Here is a 17,457-nt window from a genome sequence, read left to right as displayed (position 1 = left end):
TCTCTTGAAGATAGACGTAAACTATCCCAAAGAAGACTATTGACAGAGTTTCAAGAAATGGCTTTAAATGGTGCCTCTAGGAGTGTACTACAATCCCCTATGTATCACTCACATAGCGGTTATGAGGATAAGGTTGGAACAATTACTGCATGCACAGAGGCATTCAGCCAATCATTATTCCCGCACTCCATATGTGAATGGAACAGGAAGAAACACTAAAAACTGGTACAATGAGATGTACCCTCTGCCATGCACTTCACAGTGGTTTTCAGACTATAGTGTGGATGTAGATATATGAATTGGTACTGGGTATTCCAGTAAGCTGTTGTCCCACTAAGCCAATTACACCTAAACCAGCTGTACCTCTGCAGCCAATGAAAATTGAATATACAAGGTGTACAACTTTGCTTCCACCTTTTTTCCCCAACATTTGAGGCTTTAATGAAACAAATTGGTTACACATGTATCATTCAAAGTATTTTCCATCACTGGCCGCTATTTTCTCCCCTCTTTTGGGCAGTGTATGAATCCCACATCGAAAAATTGTTCATCTTTTGAAGCGATCCACGAATCAATCCAATTTGTGACTTCTTCATGAGATCTGAAGTGTGGGTCAGCCAGGCCATGCGCCATTGATCTAAACAGGTGATAGTCTGAGGGGGAAATGTCTGGAGAATACAGTGGGTGGGGTAGGACTTCCCATTTTAACATTTCCAAGTACATTTTGACTTCTTTTGCAGCGTGGGGTCGAGCGTTATCGTGCTGCAAAATCACTTTATCGTGCCTCTCACTGTATTGCGGCCATTTTTCTTTTAATGCTCTGTTCAAAATGCATTAATTGCATTCGATAACGAGCACCAGTGATTGGTTCACTAGGTTTTAATACCTCATAGTACACAACGCTGAGCTGGTCTCACCAAAAAAGCAAGATCTTGGAGCCGTGAATATTCGGTTTGCCCATTGATGTGGAAGCGTGGCCAGGGTATCCCTATGATTTTTTGTGTTTAGGATTATTGTAATGAACCCATTTTTTGTTCCCGATCACAATGCAATGCAGAAATCCCTTTCGTTTTTGCCTTTGAAGCAACTGTTCACAAACATCATTCAACATCTCTCGGTTTCAGCTCACACGGGACCCAAGTTCCTTCTTTCTGAATCATGCCCATAGCCTTGAGACATTTTGAAATGGTTTGCTGTGTCACTCCCACTAATCGTGCCAATTCTTCTTGAGTTTGACGCGAGTCTTCATTCGGCAATGTCTCCAACTCTGCATCTTTGAAAACATTCTCTCCTCCACCACTATGCCAGTCTACGACGTTAAAATCACCATTCTTGAAGCCTCGAAACCACTCACGACACATTCTTTCACTAATAGCGTCCTTACCATATGTACTTGAGAACATTTGACGAGACTCAGCCCCTGTTTTCTTCATATTGAAACAAAACAGTAACACCTCCCGCAAATGACGAGAATTAGGCTCGTAAACTGACATTTCCAATCAAGAACAGCTTTATGATGCAGACACAAATCGACTAATGTTTAAATGTTATGTTGACCAAGGTCCAAGCTAGCTGCCTGACATCAGCGATCTGTTTCTTTCAACCGTTACTTACCACTGTCGCCACCAATCGGCAAACGGCGGTAGCAAAGTTGTACACCTTGTACATATTTCACTCGAATTAATCTATACTACTGCCCCTAAAATATTTACTATTCTTCCTGTAATTATAGAACAGGTCAGGATATTCCCAGACATATTAATGCACAGAGATGGGACAACTCGCCTGTAACTGATGAAACCTACGCTGTTGCAGAGACTTCCCCGAGGAAGAGGGGATCGCGGCAGTGCGGGAGGCGATCCGGCAGGGCATCAACTACATTGACACGGCGCCCTTATATGGCCTCGGCAGGTCCGAAGAAGTTATTGGCAAGGTGAGGTTGAGCTGCACAGGCTTAATCGCTTAATCCTCTTGCCGAAGATGGAAGCTCTTATTGTCGCTTTTCTGTTTGTGAATTATATTTGCTTTTTAAAAATTGTGCTGTCTGGAAAAAGAGATTTTTTTCTTTTCTTATTCTTTACTTAAACATGATTTGACACTTGTATATCATCATTGACACGAGAACCGTCACCACCACCAGTTGCTTAGGCCGTGTTTGTGCTGAACCAAATGAACATTCGCAGAGTCAGAGTTCACTATTGATTGTGCCTGTAACAAGAGAGAAGACATAGAATGGGCTTATCATTATTCCAAAACTTCGCACTTCTGTCAGCTGGCACCTTTCACTGGCTTCTCATTACAGTTGACGAGGATATTTATATGCAAAACACTAATTACTGATACTTCCTGGCAGATTAAAACTGTGTGCCCGACCGAGACTCGAACTCGGGACCTTTGCCTTTCGCGGGCAAGTTTCATATCAGCGCACACTCCGCTGCAGAGTGAAAATCTCATTCTGGAAACATCCCCGAGGCTGTGGCTAAGCCATGTCTCCGCAGTATCCTTTCTTTCAGGAGTGCTAGTTCTGCACGGTTCGCAGGAGAACTTCTGTAAAGTTTGGAAGGTAGGAGACGAGGTACTGGCAGAGGTAAAGCTGTGCGTACCGGGCGTGAGTCGTGCTTCGGTAGCTCAGATGGTAGAGCACTTGCCCGCGAAAGGCAAAGGTCCTGAGTTCGAGTATCGGTCGGGCACACAGTTTTAATCTGCCAGGAAGTTTCATATCAGCGCACACTCCGCTGCAGAGTGAAAATCTCATTCTGGAAACATCCCCCAGGCTGTGTCTAAGCCATGTCTCCGCAATATCCTTTCTTTCAGGAGTGCTAGTTCTGCATGGTTCGCAGGAGAACTTCTGTAAAGTTTGGAAGGTAGGAGACGAGATACTGGCAGAAGTAAAGCTGTGAGTACCGGGTGTGAGTCGTGCTTCGGTAGCTCAGATGGTAGAGCACTTGCCCGCGAAAGGCAAAGGTCCCGAGTTCGAGTCTCGGTCGGGCACACAGTTTTAATCTGCCAGGAAGTTTCATATCAGCGCACACTCCGCTGCAGAGTGAAAATCTCATTCTACTAATTACTGAAGATGAACATAACCTGAGAATACGCTAGCATTTTCTCTGTGGTTATTAGCAACTGAAAATCTTTGCATTAGTAGTTGTTTCACAGTTCATTAGCTGACACTTCTCAGATAGGTTTGATGTCTGCAATTACAACATGTGAAACACTTCAAGGATTTTATTAAGTATATATAAGGAAGATAATGTCAACAAAATATGATTAATGAAATGTGAAATGTACGTACTATGTGTCACTTAGACTACCTGTAAAATCTGCCAAGTAATTTGTTAGAGGGCAAGTAGTGTAACTGCCTGAAACCAGTTTTTATTTATTGGGTTATTACATCGAAAACATCTAAAATACCAGTGAGATATCAGGCATGTAATTGTGGCTACTGTCAATGTCATCAATGAGAATTATCAAGTCTTTTGAGTATTTTTAATTTTAGGCAACATAATACATATGTATTCATACTTGCTTACTTTTAAGGAAATTTATCATACTGTTCCTTTTTAATGAAATGAAGTAATGATTTTATTGTCTCTCTCGCATCCCCAGTTGAACCTCTTGTGGCTTCGGTAGTTTTCTGCCAATCATATTTTTTCATCGATATTTGTGCTGTGGATCTCTTGGACTCCCACATTCTTCTATCACTAGCATTACACATTACATTTTCTGCAGACCACACCATCACTTACAGTGCACCTTTTGTGTGCAAAACAGCAGAGAAATGATTACTTTAGTGCTTGGTCAATGCTGAGGGGATGCGAACTTCTATTGTGTTTCACTGAAAGACCAACACCACTGCAACACGAGTGAACATCAGTGAATGCAAACCGTATTTGATCTGTAACACTACCGACCTGATTTGGTTACCTCTTAAGTCTTGTAGACCTCCTCCTACTGCTAAGCTCCTGATGCTTATTTTGTATTTTAAGCAGTTATTAAATAATGGTACACAAAGCCGTCAAAAATAAATTTCATTCTCTTCTCATATTTTTGATACTAAACATTAAAGATCAGTTTTCATGTAGTAACTCTGTCAGATACAGGGTGTTCAATAAGTCTCTCCGCACTGCCGTACGATTGTTCGCCTACCTGGGTTACTTCCCTGCAAGAGGACTCTCCCAGCATTCCATTGTTTTGTTTATCTCAGCCAGCATCAGTAGTATCGTTGGTGTGTGTCGTTACGTGTCGGCATGAACGTTTAAGTTTAGTTTGTTTGTTTCATTTTTGTCAGTGTTAAAATGCTAACCATTGAAGAATGTGTGTTTTTAGTTGAACAAGTGTTCAACGCTGGTGGTAAATACACAGTTTCAGTTCATCAAACATTTAATTCAGTTGTCCCAGAGATAACACTCACACATCATGATACTGTGCGAGATTTGATTAACAAATTTCGAAGTACGGGTTCAGTGACAGATGCACCGAGAAGTGGTCATTTAGCATTTTCTCTGATGATAAACTACTTGATATTTCTGATAAAATGTCCATGGGTCCGAACAAGTCAGTAAGAAAACTTGCCCAGGAAATCTATGTTAGTGTCGGAATGGCCCACACAGCTGTAAGGAAAAAATTAGAACTTTTCCCATACAAAATGACTGTTGTGCAAGAACTGAAAAATACTGATCATGGCAAGAAACTGCATTATTGTCAATGGTTCAAACATTTTGTTCAACAAAATGGAAGGGATATTCTTAATGAAACTTTTTTTACTGATGAGGCATGGTTTCATTTATCTGTGTACATGAACTCGCAAAATTCTCGTATGTGGAGTACTGCCAATCCATTGTGTATTCATGAGGGACCACTTCATTCTGTGAAAATAGGAGTTTGGATTGCAATTTCTAGGAGTTTGGATTGCAGTTTCTAGATGTCAGATTGTTGGTCCCATATTTTTCAATGAAACAATTAATATACAATGATACTGCAGTGAGTTTCATTTCGGTATATTCACTGCGGCATACGGCATGCGGGCTAACAATCATACGGCACTGCGGAGAGACTTTTTGAACACCCCATATAGTAGCGTGGGTCAGCAACTTGTAAAGCCTGTGGCTCTCTAACAAATATTCACAAGTGGTAATGCAGACAGCTAACTTAGCAACTCTGTTCCTTCAGTGCTGGATGACAAATGAATGGTACTGACTGAAGCGGAACTGATAATGAAGTTCACATACGGACCACTGGGCAAGGGCTGAGTGACTCATACTTCTATACACTTTAACTGCTCAACCGTGATTGGCTGTGCCTGTATAAAGATAAGCATTGTACAGTCATTACAAAATGGTAAAATACCCAGTAATTACTTCTTCAATAATAATATAAAAGGCAGGAAATGTAAGTAATATGTATGCACATTACTCAGTGAAGTACGAGGGCGGTTCACAAAGTAACCTCCGATTGGTCACAGTGCGGGTTGTGGGGGGAGTAGCGACGCCATCTGTGCGTTCACGCACTCAACAGGTCAGTCGGCATCAAGCCGTGGTCGAGTGAACGTCGTACCTGCGCTAGTTTAGTTTTTGTGGCAGTTTGAAATGTGTGCTGCAATAGAAAACCCCGCCAAATGTGAAGTGCGTGCTGTCATAAGGTTTTTTACAGCCAAAGCATATTCTGCAGCAGCTATTCATCGTGAGCTTTGTGCCGTGTACGGACCGAGAGTTATGAGTGAAGGAGTTGTCCGTGAATGGGTACGTTTATTTAAAAGTGGACGAGAAAACGTTCGTGATGAAGAGAGGAGTGGTAGACCATCATTGGTGACTGACGAACTCGTTCAGACAGTTGATGCAAAAGTTCGTGAAAATCGACGTTTCTCAATGTCGGAGTTGTCTACTGGTTTTCCACAGATTTCTAAGACTCTCTTGTACGAGATAGTGACAGCAAGATTGGGTTACCGTAAGTTCTGTGCACGATGGGTGCCCAAAATTCTTACCGACCACCACAAAACTCGAAGAATGGCCTCTGCATTAGACTTTCTGTCACGTTATGAGGACGAAGGAGAACCATTGTTAAACAGAATCGTGACCGGTGACGAAACCTGGATTAAGTACGTGAACCCTGAGACAAAAGAACAATCAAAGATGTGGGCACATTCAAATTCGCCTACCAAACCGAGAAAAGCCTCGCAAGATTTTTCTGCCAGAAAACTGATGGCAACGGTGTTTTGGGATGCAAGGGGGTGTTGTTGGTTGAATTCATGGAACGTGGTACGACCATTAATCAAGACGTGTACTGTGAAACAATAAAAAAGTTACGACGGGCTATACAGAACAAACGCCGTGGTATGCTGACTTCCGGTATCGTTTTTTTGCACGATAACGCCCGTCCTCACTCTGCTCGCAGAACAACGGCCCTTCTCGAGTCCTTCAAGTGGGACGTTATCAACCGTCCACCTTACAGCCCAGACCTGGCGCCAAGTGATTATCACCTCTTCATGCATTTGAAGAAATGGCTCGGGTCACAGCGGTTTGATGACGACGAAGAGCTCAAAGATGCGGTCACAGGCTGGCTCCAGGCACAAGCGGGTGATTTTTATGCAGAAGGAATTTCAAAGCTTGTGAAGAGATACGATAAGTGCCTCAATCGCTATGGAGACTATGTAGAAAAATAGTGCAAAGATGTAGTTGTAAGATGTATATATTAAAATATTTTTATTTAACTTGGTGTATTTTTTTAAATCAACCGGAGGTTACTTTCTGAACGGCCCTCGTATAAGAGGCATTCAAAAAGAAATGAGCCGGAGACATAATTACAGAAACCAGTACTTGTATGTTAGAATTATTGACCCTGGCTATTGAGACACTTGAGTGAGTGAGTGAGAGAGAACTGTGCAAGGAAATCTAGCAAAAACAAAAGTGCACAGTGTAATATCACTCTTCTACTGTAAAGTTTACGTAACTTCGCCTCGAAACTCTATTTTAACACTGTTTACCTCCACAGGGGGGAAATGTACCATTGCTGGCATAAGTCTGATAAACTCTGCAGATTAAAACTGAATGAGTCTGCAATGTGTATTATCAGTTTTGTTAAATTTCATCACACACTTGTGCCTCAAAAATGATAGGGCATTTACTTGTCAGTATATCAGCAGTTATCAAAAAAAGTCACACGGCTGCATTCCGATAAGTTCTTTGAACACCGCAGCAAATATTCGGCTTCGTGTAAAAGAATTGGTCAGCCAGTGTTCCTAATGTTTGCCCACTGTTACCTGTTCTGCAGGCCCTGAAGGGCATCCCTCGGAAGGCGTACTACATCGCCACCAAGGTCGCGCGCTATTCGATGGAAGACCCACGCACCATCTTCGACTTCTCTGCACAGAAGACGAGGGAGAGCTTTGCGAAGAGCCTCGAGCTGCTGCAGCTGGACTATGTAGACGTCATACAGGTGATCAGTCTCCTCCGAAGTTACAGTTAGAAACAGTGAAAGGGGTGGTTGGGTGTCTACCTGTTTTTTGGAACAGGGAGAAATCATTTTATTTTATGGGCGATGTTGGTGTTATTTTTTGTCACTTTTTGTGTATTTTCTAATGGCCTGGTTTTGAAGAACTACTGTATGTTCTTTATGTCATTGTTTTTTGTTGCTATGCTAAAGCGAAAAATATAGTTACCATTTACATTATGTTTATTGGCATCATACTTGTCACATTAGAGGATAAACAAGCATTTACATTATACCTATTATTATATTAAATTAATGGGATCGAACAAGATGGTGCAGTGGTTAGCACACAGAACTCGCATTTGAGAGGACAACAGTTCAAATTCCAATCCAACCATCAAAATTTACGTTTTCCAGGATTTCACTAAATTACTCAAGGCAAATGTTGGAATGGTTCCTTTCAAAAGAGCACCGCCAATTTCTTTCATCATCCTTCCATAATTCAAGCTTCTGCTCCATCTATAATGACCTCACTGTTGACAGAATGTAAGACTCACATCACTTAAAGTTTCCAAAAAGAAAGCATTGTCATAACCCAAAGCTCGGTGAGTCACTATTCGATTTATCCATCAGTTCTTGACTAGTGTTAAAGCAGCTTCTCAAAATCTGTACTATAATGAGAAAGACGAATTGGCTTAAGCACAACAGAAGGCATTTGATGATGTCGACCTTCATTGCTGGCACGACAAATTCCATTTCCATCAAATTCTGAAGGGATCTGTATCCTGGTTTCATCACCAAAAATCCATTGCCCCTATTAATGGAGCCATCTTAAAAGTTGAAATAGAGGTTACAGGTTTATCTGCTGACACCACATTTCCTGAAATTTTTGTGCAACAAATTGTACTAAAAAAGTGAATGTAAAGTTAAAGTGATGTTTTTGCTGATTTTTTGCATTTATACATGTTTTGTTCAGAGATACACATTTTAATTGATGCATTGCTTTATGATCTCTAGAAAACGTGACTTTTATGGCAAGATTTTTGGTGCAAAAGGATAAAAAAATGTGACATCACAGAATAAAAAGGTTACCAGTATAGAGTTCATTGGAAGTAGAGTATATTCATGTGATATCATATTCTTATGTGGACAATGAACTGTCACTTTAAAGTTGTGCACAAATCTCAGCCATAAACCAAAAATTCAGTATCCAATTTCAATACAAAATAACTAAGAAGTTGTTAATAATACCAGTAATCTGCCACACTTTCATTTCCAACATTTTTATATGGAATAGGGATAATGCCATATTTCGTAACTTTTGAAAATACAGTGAAACCCTTATTTTAGATTTTCATGCTGTCAACACTTAAAAAGTGCAAAATTGAGGAAAACGCAGAATCCAGGAAAATGTTAAAACCCCCAAAATACCAGCAAAAATATATGTAATTGACATAGAAGATTAAAAATTGTAATCCTCTCCAATACATTGTATAAAATCTACATATGTGAAGGAAATTAAATGATCACCACAGTGTTTATACAAAATAAGTGGTAATGAATTTCACCTGATGGGTAAGAGCAGGTAAAAACTCGTCAAAAAATTGAAATCGCTATCTGGGTACAAGGTAATTGAGCTATTTTCTGACGTGATATGATCACAAATTATATGTCAAAACACATGTTTTTGAGAAATCTTTCCTTTGTGATCACCCATAGAAAAGCAGGAATTGATGAACATCTACATCTACATCTACATCCATACTCCACAAGCCACCTGACTGTGTGTGGCAGAGGGTACCCTGAGTACCTCTATCGGTTCTCCCTTCTATTCCAGTCTCGTATTGTTCATGGAAAGAAGGATTGTCGGTATGCTTCTGTGTGGGCTCTAATCTCTCTGATCTTATCCTCGTGGTCTCTTCGTGAGATATGCGTAGGAGGGAGCAATATACTGCTTGACTCTTCGGTGAAGGCATGTTCTCGAAACTTTAACAAAAGCCCGTACCGAGCTACTGAGCGCTTCTCCTGCAGAGTCTTCCACTGGAGTTTATCTATCATCTCCGTAACACTTTCGCGATTACTTTGATGCAGTGCAGCAAATATGACAGATAATGAAAAGAAATTCAATTATTTATCAGGTGAGGATATCCAACTGTAAGGTGTGCAAAAATCAAATTTTCTCACATTACAGTTTTCAAAAAATTGGATGACAAGTATTTCATATTACTCAGAATGTCGTCTCTCAGCACAGGTACCAACATTTGGTGAGCAGTGCAGCCAGAACAAAAGTCGCCCTCAGCATATAATGCAGAGAGCATGTCTGTTGCAGTGAAAGGGTTTTAAATAGAAGTGTGTTCTGTAATATGGGATGTTATGTACAAATAAGATATCTCTCTTTCTCTCAGCAGGTGTTTGTTGCATTATGCAAATATGACAGGGAATAAGGACCAATGGACTACAAGATTGTTTCTGCGTCACTGCCTGATTTGATCACAATTCAGTATTCATACATTCATCCAAATATCACAATCACAGCACAAGAGCCACCATTTCACGGAAACATCACTGTTTAATCATGCAAACTTATAAATTCCACAGGTTGCACACACATAAAATATTAAACGTATGAAGTTTAGAACTGAAAACATGAGAACATTCAGCTCCATCAAAGCTAAGATACACAGCATTAAAGATCTCTCTAAACGCGTCTTTTAGTAATCATTTGTTGTGATAAAGTGTCAGGAAATGTGATACTGGCAGATAAATATGCTGTCTATAGCACTTATCTTCGAGTTAGCTTTTGATGATGTTCAGCAGTTGATTATAATATGGAAAGAAGATACACTATGTAAACTTTTGGCTATAGAGTGTTATTTCCCAGCCCCCTCCCATCACCTCAAATTTTGGCTATGATGACATACTGATCTGCAGCATAGCCCTAGGTCTAGGCTAGTTCCGATTGATAAATGTGGAATGTTCCCCGGTATGGAAATCATGAGCAGCATTTGAACTAAAGCCATGTTACATTTTGCTTACAGGTTCTAAAAGTACTGCTGAAATCAGTTGGGTGTATACATTAAACATTAATTTGAACTTCTGTATGACTAAAAAATGAAAGTTGCTTGACATCCAGTATTCTGAGCCAGTCTCGTTTATTTTACAGGATTCCTTCTTTTAATGACTTTGATATGCACAGATACATACAAGTGAAGTAGCAGTGGGTCAACAATTATATCGAACATTACAAATGTAATTCTGCACATTTTATGTAAAAGAATTTGCATTATGTCAAGTGAAGATGGATGAAAGCCCAAAATGCATGTTGATGTAAATAGAAATAGATAAAAAGTAGATGTTTGCTGTATTTCATAAAGTAATATAATTCACAGGCGCAGAACTGAAAAACCAATAAAATGGCTAAATTAAGTAAATGTTATCAGTCCTCTGTGTTCTTTCTCTTTGCTCACATAACATCATGTGCCACAACACCATTACATCCCATGACAGTATGTACAGTTGACCCTAGAATGCTAATACTACTGATTTTCCAGCAGGGAATTTTGGAATAGTACCACTTAGCTGTGGCTCTAAAAAAGGCTTGTACATGGATGTTTCTGGTGTGAAAGGATCAGCCGTCATTTCTCGATGCCCAGGATACGCCTGATTGCTTTTCTCAATCGTAATCTCCAGGGAGGCTCGTTTCGTGTACCTTAATAGTACCACTGATGGAGAGGAATTGGCAGTGGTCTGTGGCTTACCCAACCACATGTGATATGTACGAACTGAATTAAACATGCTGTTCAGAAAATTGCACAAGGAAGCAGCAGCAGTTCTGGAACTTTGTGTGAGGCACAAAAGCGTGCTGAGACTGACAAACACTTTCAACTGTCACAATATATTTGATGGGTGTTCACGCTGCCAGGATGAATTTTTACTTGACAGTAGACTGTGAGTGAGGTTTGGAAGGTGAGAGTAAAGCTGTGAAAAATGAAGCACACGTTTATATATGCCGTCAGCTGCTCTATAAATTTTGTTGGAATGTGCTGTTCTCAAGCTGTCAGTACTCACTGAGCTTGCTTTAAGAGAAGTTACACAGTAAAATTGCAATGCAGTAGCCTACAGGAAAGTGCAATGTGTATTTCACCACGGCAGTTCCAAAATTTTTACAGCAGTTGCAGTATGAACGTAATGAGAGTAACTTGCACAGGTCTTGCAAGAAGTATATGTGCTACCTTTTCAGTGGTAGTATAGATGTGTCCAATTATCAGAAATGTGTTACTGACATACAATACAAATAGAGATGTCTGCCTATTTCAGGGTATGTAAGGCAGCTATGTTTAATACACTCCTGGAAATGGAAAAAAGAACACATTGACACCGGTGTGTCAGACCCACCATACTTGCTCCGGACACTGCGAGAGGGCTGTACAAGCAATGATCACACGCACGGCACAGCGGACACACCAGGAACCGCGGTGTTGGCCGTCGAATGGCGCTAGCTGCGCAGCATTTGTGCACCGCCGCCGTCAGTGTCAGCCAGTTTGCCGTGGCATACGGAGCTCCATTGCAGTCTTTAACACTGGTAGCATGCCGCGACAGCGTGGACGTGAACCGTATGTGCAGTTGACGGACTTTGAGCGAGGGCGTATAGTGGGCATGCGGGAGGCCGGGTGGACGTACCGCCAAATTGCTCAACACATGGGGCGTGAGGTCTCCACAGTACATCGATGTTGTCGCCAGTGGTCGGCGAAGGTGCACGTGCCCGTCGACCTGGGACCAGACTGCAGCGACGCACGGATGCACGCAAAGACCGTAGGATCCTACACAGTGCCGTAGGGGACCGCACCGCCACTTCCCAGCAAATTAGGGACACTGTTGCTCCTGGGGTATCGGCGAGGACCATTCGCAACCGTCTCCATGAAGCTGGGCTACGGTCCCGCACACCGTTAGGCCGTCTTCCGCTCACGCCCCAACATCGTGCAGCCCGCCTCCAGTGGTGTCGCGACAGGCGTGAATGGAGGGACGAATGGAGACGTGTCGTCTTCAGCGATGAGAGTCGCTTCTGCCTCGGTGCCAATGATGGTCGTATGCGTGTTTGGCGCCGTGCAGGTGAGCGCCACAATCAGGACTGCATACGACCGAGGCACACAGGGCCAACACCCGGCATCATGGTGTGGGGAGCGATCTCCTACACTGGCCGTACACCACTGGTGATCGTCGAGGGGACACTGAATAGTGCACAGTACATCCAAACCGTCATCGAACCCATCGTTCTACCATTCCTAGACCGGCAAGGGAACTTGCTGTTCCAACAGGACAATGCACGTCCGCATGTATCCCGTGCCACCCAACGTGCTCTAGAAGGTGTAAGTCAACTACCCTGGCCAGCAAGATCTCCGGATCTGTCCCCCATTGAGCATGTTTGGGACTGGATGAAGCGTCGTCTCACGCGGTCTGCACGTCCAGCACGAACGCTGGTCCAACTGAGGCGCCAGGTGGAAATGGCATGGCAAGCCGTTCCACAGCACTACATCCAGCATCTCTACGATCGTCTCCATGGGAGAATAGCAGCCTGCATTGCTGCGAAAGGTGGATATACACTGTACTAGTGCCGACATTGTGCATGCTCTGTTGCCTGTGTCTATGTGCCTGTGGTTCTGTCAGTGTGATCATGTGATGTATCTGACCCCAGGAATGTGTCAATAAAGTTTCCCCTTCCTGGGACAATGAATTCACGGTGTTCTTATTTCAATTTCCAGGAGTGTACATTTGAATGCAAGATGCTAAAATAGATATTTGTCCAGTGTCAAAGGACGTCCACATATACCAGAACTATGAGGTGTGTCTGGAAAGGAAGTACCATTTTGGGAAAAAACCACATAAAAACATTTTGTGTATGTGGACTGAAATGGTGAGTGAAAATTTGTACCAAGGCCAGGAGTCAAACCCGGGTCTCCTGCTTACTAGGCAGGTGCACTAGCCACTAAGCCACCTTGGCACAGTGATTCACACAAACAGAATTGCCAAGACTGAGACTCTAACTCGGGACCTTTGCCTTTCGTGGGCAAGTGCTCTACCAACTGAGCTACCCAAGCACAACTCACGCCCCGTCCTCATAGCTCTAATTCCACCAGTACCTCATCTCCTACCTTCCAAACTTCACAGAAGCTTTCCTGCGAACCTCGGTAGCTCAGTTGGTAGAGCACTTGCCTGCGAAAGGCAAAGGTCCCGAGTTCGAGTCTCGGTCCGGCACACAGTTTTAATCTGCCAGGAACTTTCATATCAGTGCTCACTCCACTGTAGAGTGAAAATTTCATTCTAGAAACAACCCCCAGGCTGTGGGTAAGCCATGTCTCCGCAATATCCTTTCTTTCGGGAGTGCTGATTCTGCAAGGTTCACAGGAGAGCTTCTGTGAAGTTTGGAAGGTAGGAGACGAGGTACTTGCGGAATTAGAGCTGTGAGGATGGGGCATGAGGTGTACTTGGGTATCTCAGTTGGTAGAGCACTTGCTCACGAAAGACAAAGGTCCCGAGTTCGAGTCTCGGTCCGGCGCACACAGTTTTAATCTGCCAGGAAGTTTCATATCAGCGCACACTCTGCTGCAGAGTGAAAATTTCATTCTAGAATTGCCAAGGCTCTCCATGTTCTGGAATAGCACCTCAGCACTGGACGTAAATGGGGATCCAACCAGAAACCCATGTGCAGGTACCTGCAAATGAAATGACACAATTTCAGGGATTTTACTGGTCTCATAGAGATATGATTTAATGTATGAATTGGACCAAGGAGGGAGGCATGCCAAGATAATCCGTGCTGTTGTGTGAACCAGTGTGCCAAGGTGGCTTAGTGGCTAATGCGCCTGCCTAATGAGTACGAGGCCTGAATTCGATTTCTGGCCTCGGTACAAATTTTCACTCGCCATTTCAGTCTAGATGCGTAAAATCATATCTGTATGAGACCAGTAAAGTCTCTGAAATTGTGTCATTACATTAAAACATTTATTTTTTTTCAAACCAGAATTTATTTTTACAAGAATTATTTTTCTACATAATTACCATCATTGTTCAGACATTTGTCTTAGTGGGAAACCAACCTTTCTGTCTCCTCTTCATAGAAAGACACCAACAGTAAAGACAGCCACTGCTGACAATGTTTCTAGCATCATCATCGCTATCAGAGCGTCTTCCTCAAAAATCACACTTCAAGTTCAAGAACAAGGGGTAGTCAGGTGCAAGATTGGGTTGTATGACAGGTGATTGAATTGCTCCTAACCGAATTGCTGAATAAGATTTTGAATTGGGGGGGTGTCCATGCATTGTAATGAAGCAGCACAAACTGAGCATTCCACACCTTTTTATTTTGAATTGTACATCAAAGTTTTCTCAGTGTTTCACAGTATTGTACCACATTGATGGTTTCACATCACTGTCCCAGACACAGTGCACCTGATTTTTGTGCTGACAAAGTTGTTTTGAAGCTTTGTTTTTTGAGGGTTCATGAGTGCCTCCACTGCGTCGACTGTTGTTTTCATTCTGGAGCAACATGACAGATCTATGTTTCATTACTGGTCACAATTCTGTTTAAGAATTCATCTCCCTCATCACTGTATCGAGTAAGCACTGCCAAATCGCTTCATTTGGTGGACATCCGTAAGCATTTTCGGAGCACAATGGGAACACAATTTGCTAAAATTTATGCAATTTATGAGACTCTCGTGCAAAACAATTTTTGAAATTTTTGGGAACTCATTACAAAGCATTCGTATCGTGAACACCTCTTTTCGCACAAACCCTCATTGGCAACAGAAGGCTGCCCACTCCGTGCATCATTGAATTGTCTCACCCAATTTCTCAACATTCCATTAGTAATTAGGTTTCACCATAAATCTACACAAGTTGACAATAAATTTCAGCTGGCTTAACATTCTTTGCATTCAGAACCTGTATTACAGAACACACTTCACAGTCGGAGGGCTCAGAGATTGTCTTAAACCTTTTGAACTAACAAATGTAAATGCAGCACAACCCAGCTGCACTGCGGTCAGTGGAAAGACTGCGGATCAGAGAGACGAGTGTGAATGTGCAGAACTGCGAGCCTAGTGATGTGATGGCAGTAGAATGAAACAGTACTTACTTTCCAGACACAGCTCATAGTAACACACTCCAATAGAGTACAACAGCTGATGGTGTACATAAACATTTCCTTCATTGCACATATTACAAATGTGGAGCACCACCCTGCAAGGTGTAACACCTACAGCACCTCACAGTGTTGGAGGGGGGGGGGGGGGGGAAGGAAAGAGCTCCCAAATTAGCTCCCATGTCCTTAAAATATCAGTTCACAAAATTACCCAAGTCCCTACACAAGTAGTAATTACGAAAAATAAATAAAAAACAAATAGAGGGAAATATCTAGTATAGAAAGCAAAAGAAAAGAAAATGAAATTTTAATTATAAATTTTAGAAACATGGGAAGGGGGAAAGACAGTAGAAAATATTAGTTATTCCAATACATAAGAAAATCAATATTATAGTCATAGAATGTAGGTCTGGGACACCAAAGATAGTGTTTATTAAAGTACAAATAGCCATATGTTGTAATTATGATACTCCAGTCTCTAGTCTGTTCTAGTTCAGAAGTTATTGAGGACGTACAGCTTTAGAGAACAACAATTGGGACTTTATTAAACAGGGATCAAGAATAGATCATTACGAGATTGTTTTTGAGGATAGTCAATTCGAGACTTTAATTTGGACATTTATCAGATTAGATAAACGGGAAGGTGAACAGTAATCTCTTTGGCTTTAATGTCAATTCCTGTGAGTATTTAAACGCTTTACTGAATTGAGAATTTTAATCAGATTTTGACTTTGAATTGTGATAGTGGGAAACTTTAACTTCACACGACTAGTGATCATAGTTAATGACAGTTTGCGGATATAAATAGAAATAACTTATTTACCGAAAGTGACAGGATATTATCTAACATCTCTGATGCTAGCGGGAATCCTACTTAGACATCTAATTTAAGAACTTCTTTGAATGAGATCGTATGAGTGAACCTCTTTATTAATAATTCTTGTCAATAAACTGACGTTGTTAATTTGAAACATAATACAAGTCGTGAACATTAATTTAAATTAGATTAATAAACGTTAAGGTTATGTGACCTATGCCAAGAACAAACTAGCGATTCTTAACTAAAACAATTGAACGAAAGGTTAAAGTATCGTCATCTGTAAACATTGGTAGTAAAGCTACTAAAGATTTTTTCTCTCAGGGTTGGGAAGACTATACGTGTAGTGATCAACGTTTAACATTGGGTTTTAAAAGTAATCAAACTGATACTTAGCCGGGACAATATTAAATAAAAGTAAAACCCTTCAATAAAAATAAAATCAAACTTTCACCTATTAGACGAAAAAGAGAAAACAGAAAAAGAGCTGCTACAAAGGGTGGATCACGAGTCGCGTTCACATAGCTCAGTCAGTAGAGCACATGCAGGCGAAAGGCAAAGGTGCCAGGTTCGATCCTGGTCCACCGCACAGTTTGTCCGCCAGGAAGTGTCAGTACTGACATTGTCGTGTTCCTCTGCGAGTACGGAAACGTCGCAGTACCTCTGACTTCAGTGGGTAAGTGAATAATTTTTCCCCTCTCGACATTTCCAGGTGCACGACTTGGATCTCGCTAACAAGCCGGACTTAGTTATCCGGGAGACTCTTCCGGTGCTGCAGGAGTTTGTGGCAGCAGGCAAGGCGAGGTTCATCGGCATCACGGGGTACCATCCGGAGGCCCTCCGGGAGATTATCGAGAAGAGCACCAGTGTGAAGGTGGACACGGTGCTGTCGTTCGCCAGAGACACTCTCCTAGATGACACACTCCAGCGGCACATGCCATTCTTCAAGGTATGTCCACCAGTCAGTTTTGATTCACGGTGCTTAACTTCACCCTCTGACTGTTGACAAGTAAACTTACATATTCTGCCGATTGTCATCAAGTTTGAGTACGGCCCCCAGGTTACCTTTTGAGCT

General features: G+C 41.9%; 1 protein-coding gene across 1 annotated transcript in view; it reads left to right on the top strand.

Annotated features, from left to right (window-relative positions):
* LOC126213028 (uncharacterized) overlaps positions 1 to 17,457 on the top strand; it is a 114,261-nt gene that overhangs the window by 57,107 nt on the left and 39,697 nt on the right. The window contains exons 3-5 of the mRNA XM_049940596.1: positions 1,816 to 1,933; positions 7,267 to 7,431; positions 17,095 to 17,331. Coding sequence (XP_049796553.1) covers positions 1,816 to 1,933; positions 7,267 to 7,431; positions 17,095 to 17,331 — 520 coding nt within the window. The remainder of the gene's footprint in view (positions 1 to 1,815; positions 1,934 to 7,266; positions 7,432 to 17,094; positions 17,332 to 17,457) is intronic.

The sequence above is a fragment of the Schistocerca nitens genome, chromosome 11 (assembly GCF_023898315.1).
Source record: "Schistocerca nitens isolate TAMUIC-IGC-003100 chromosome 11, iqSchNite1.1, whole genome shotgun sequence".
Lineage (NCBI taxonomy): Eukaryota > Metazoa > Arthropoda > Insecta > Orthoptera > Acrididae > Schistocerca > Schistocerca nitens.
Note: the sequence above shows the minus strand (reverse complement) of the source record. Positions and strands in the feature narration are given on the sequence as shown.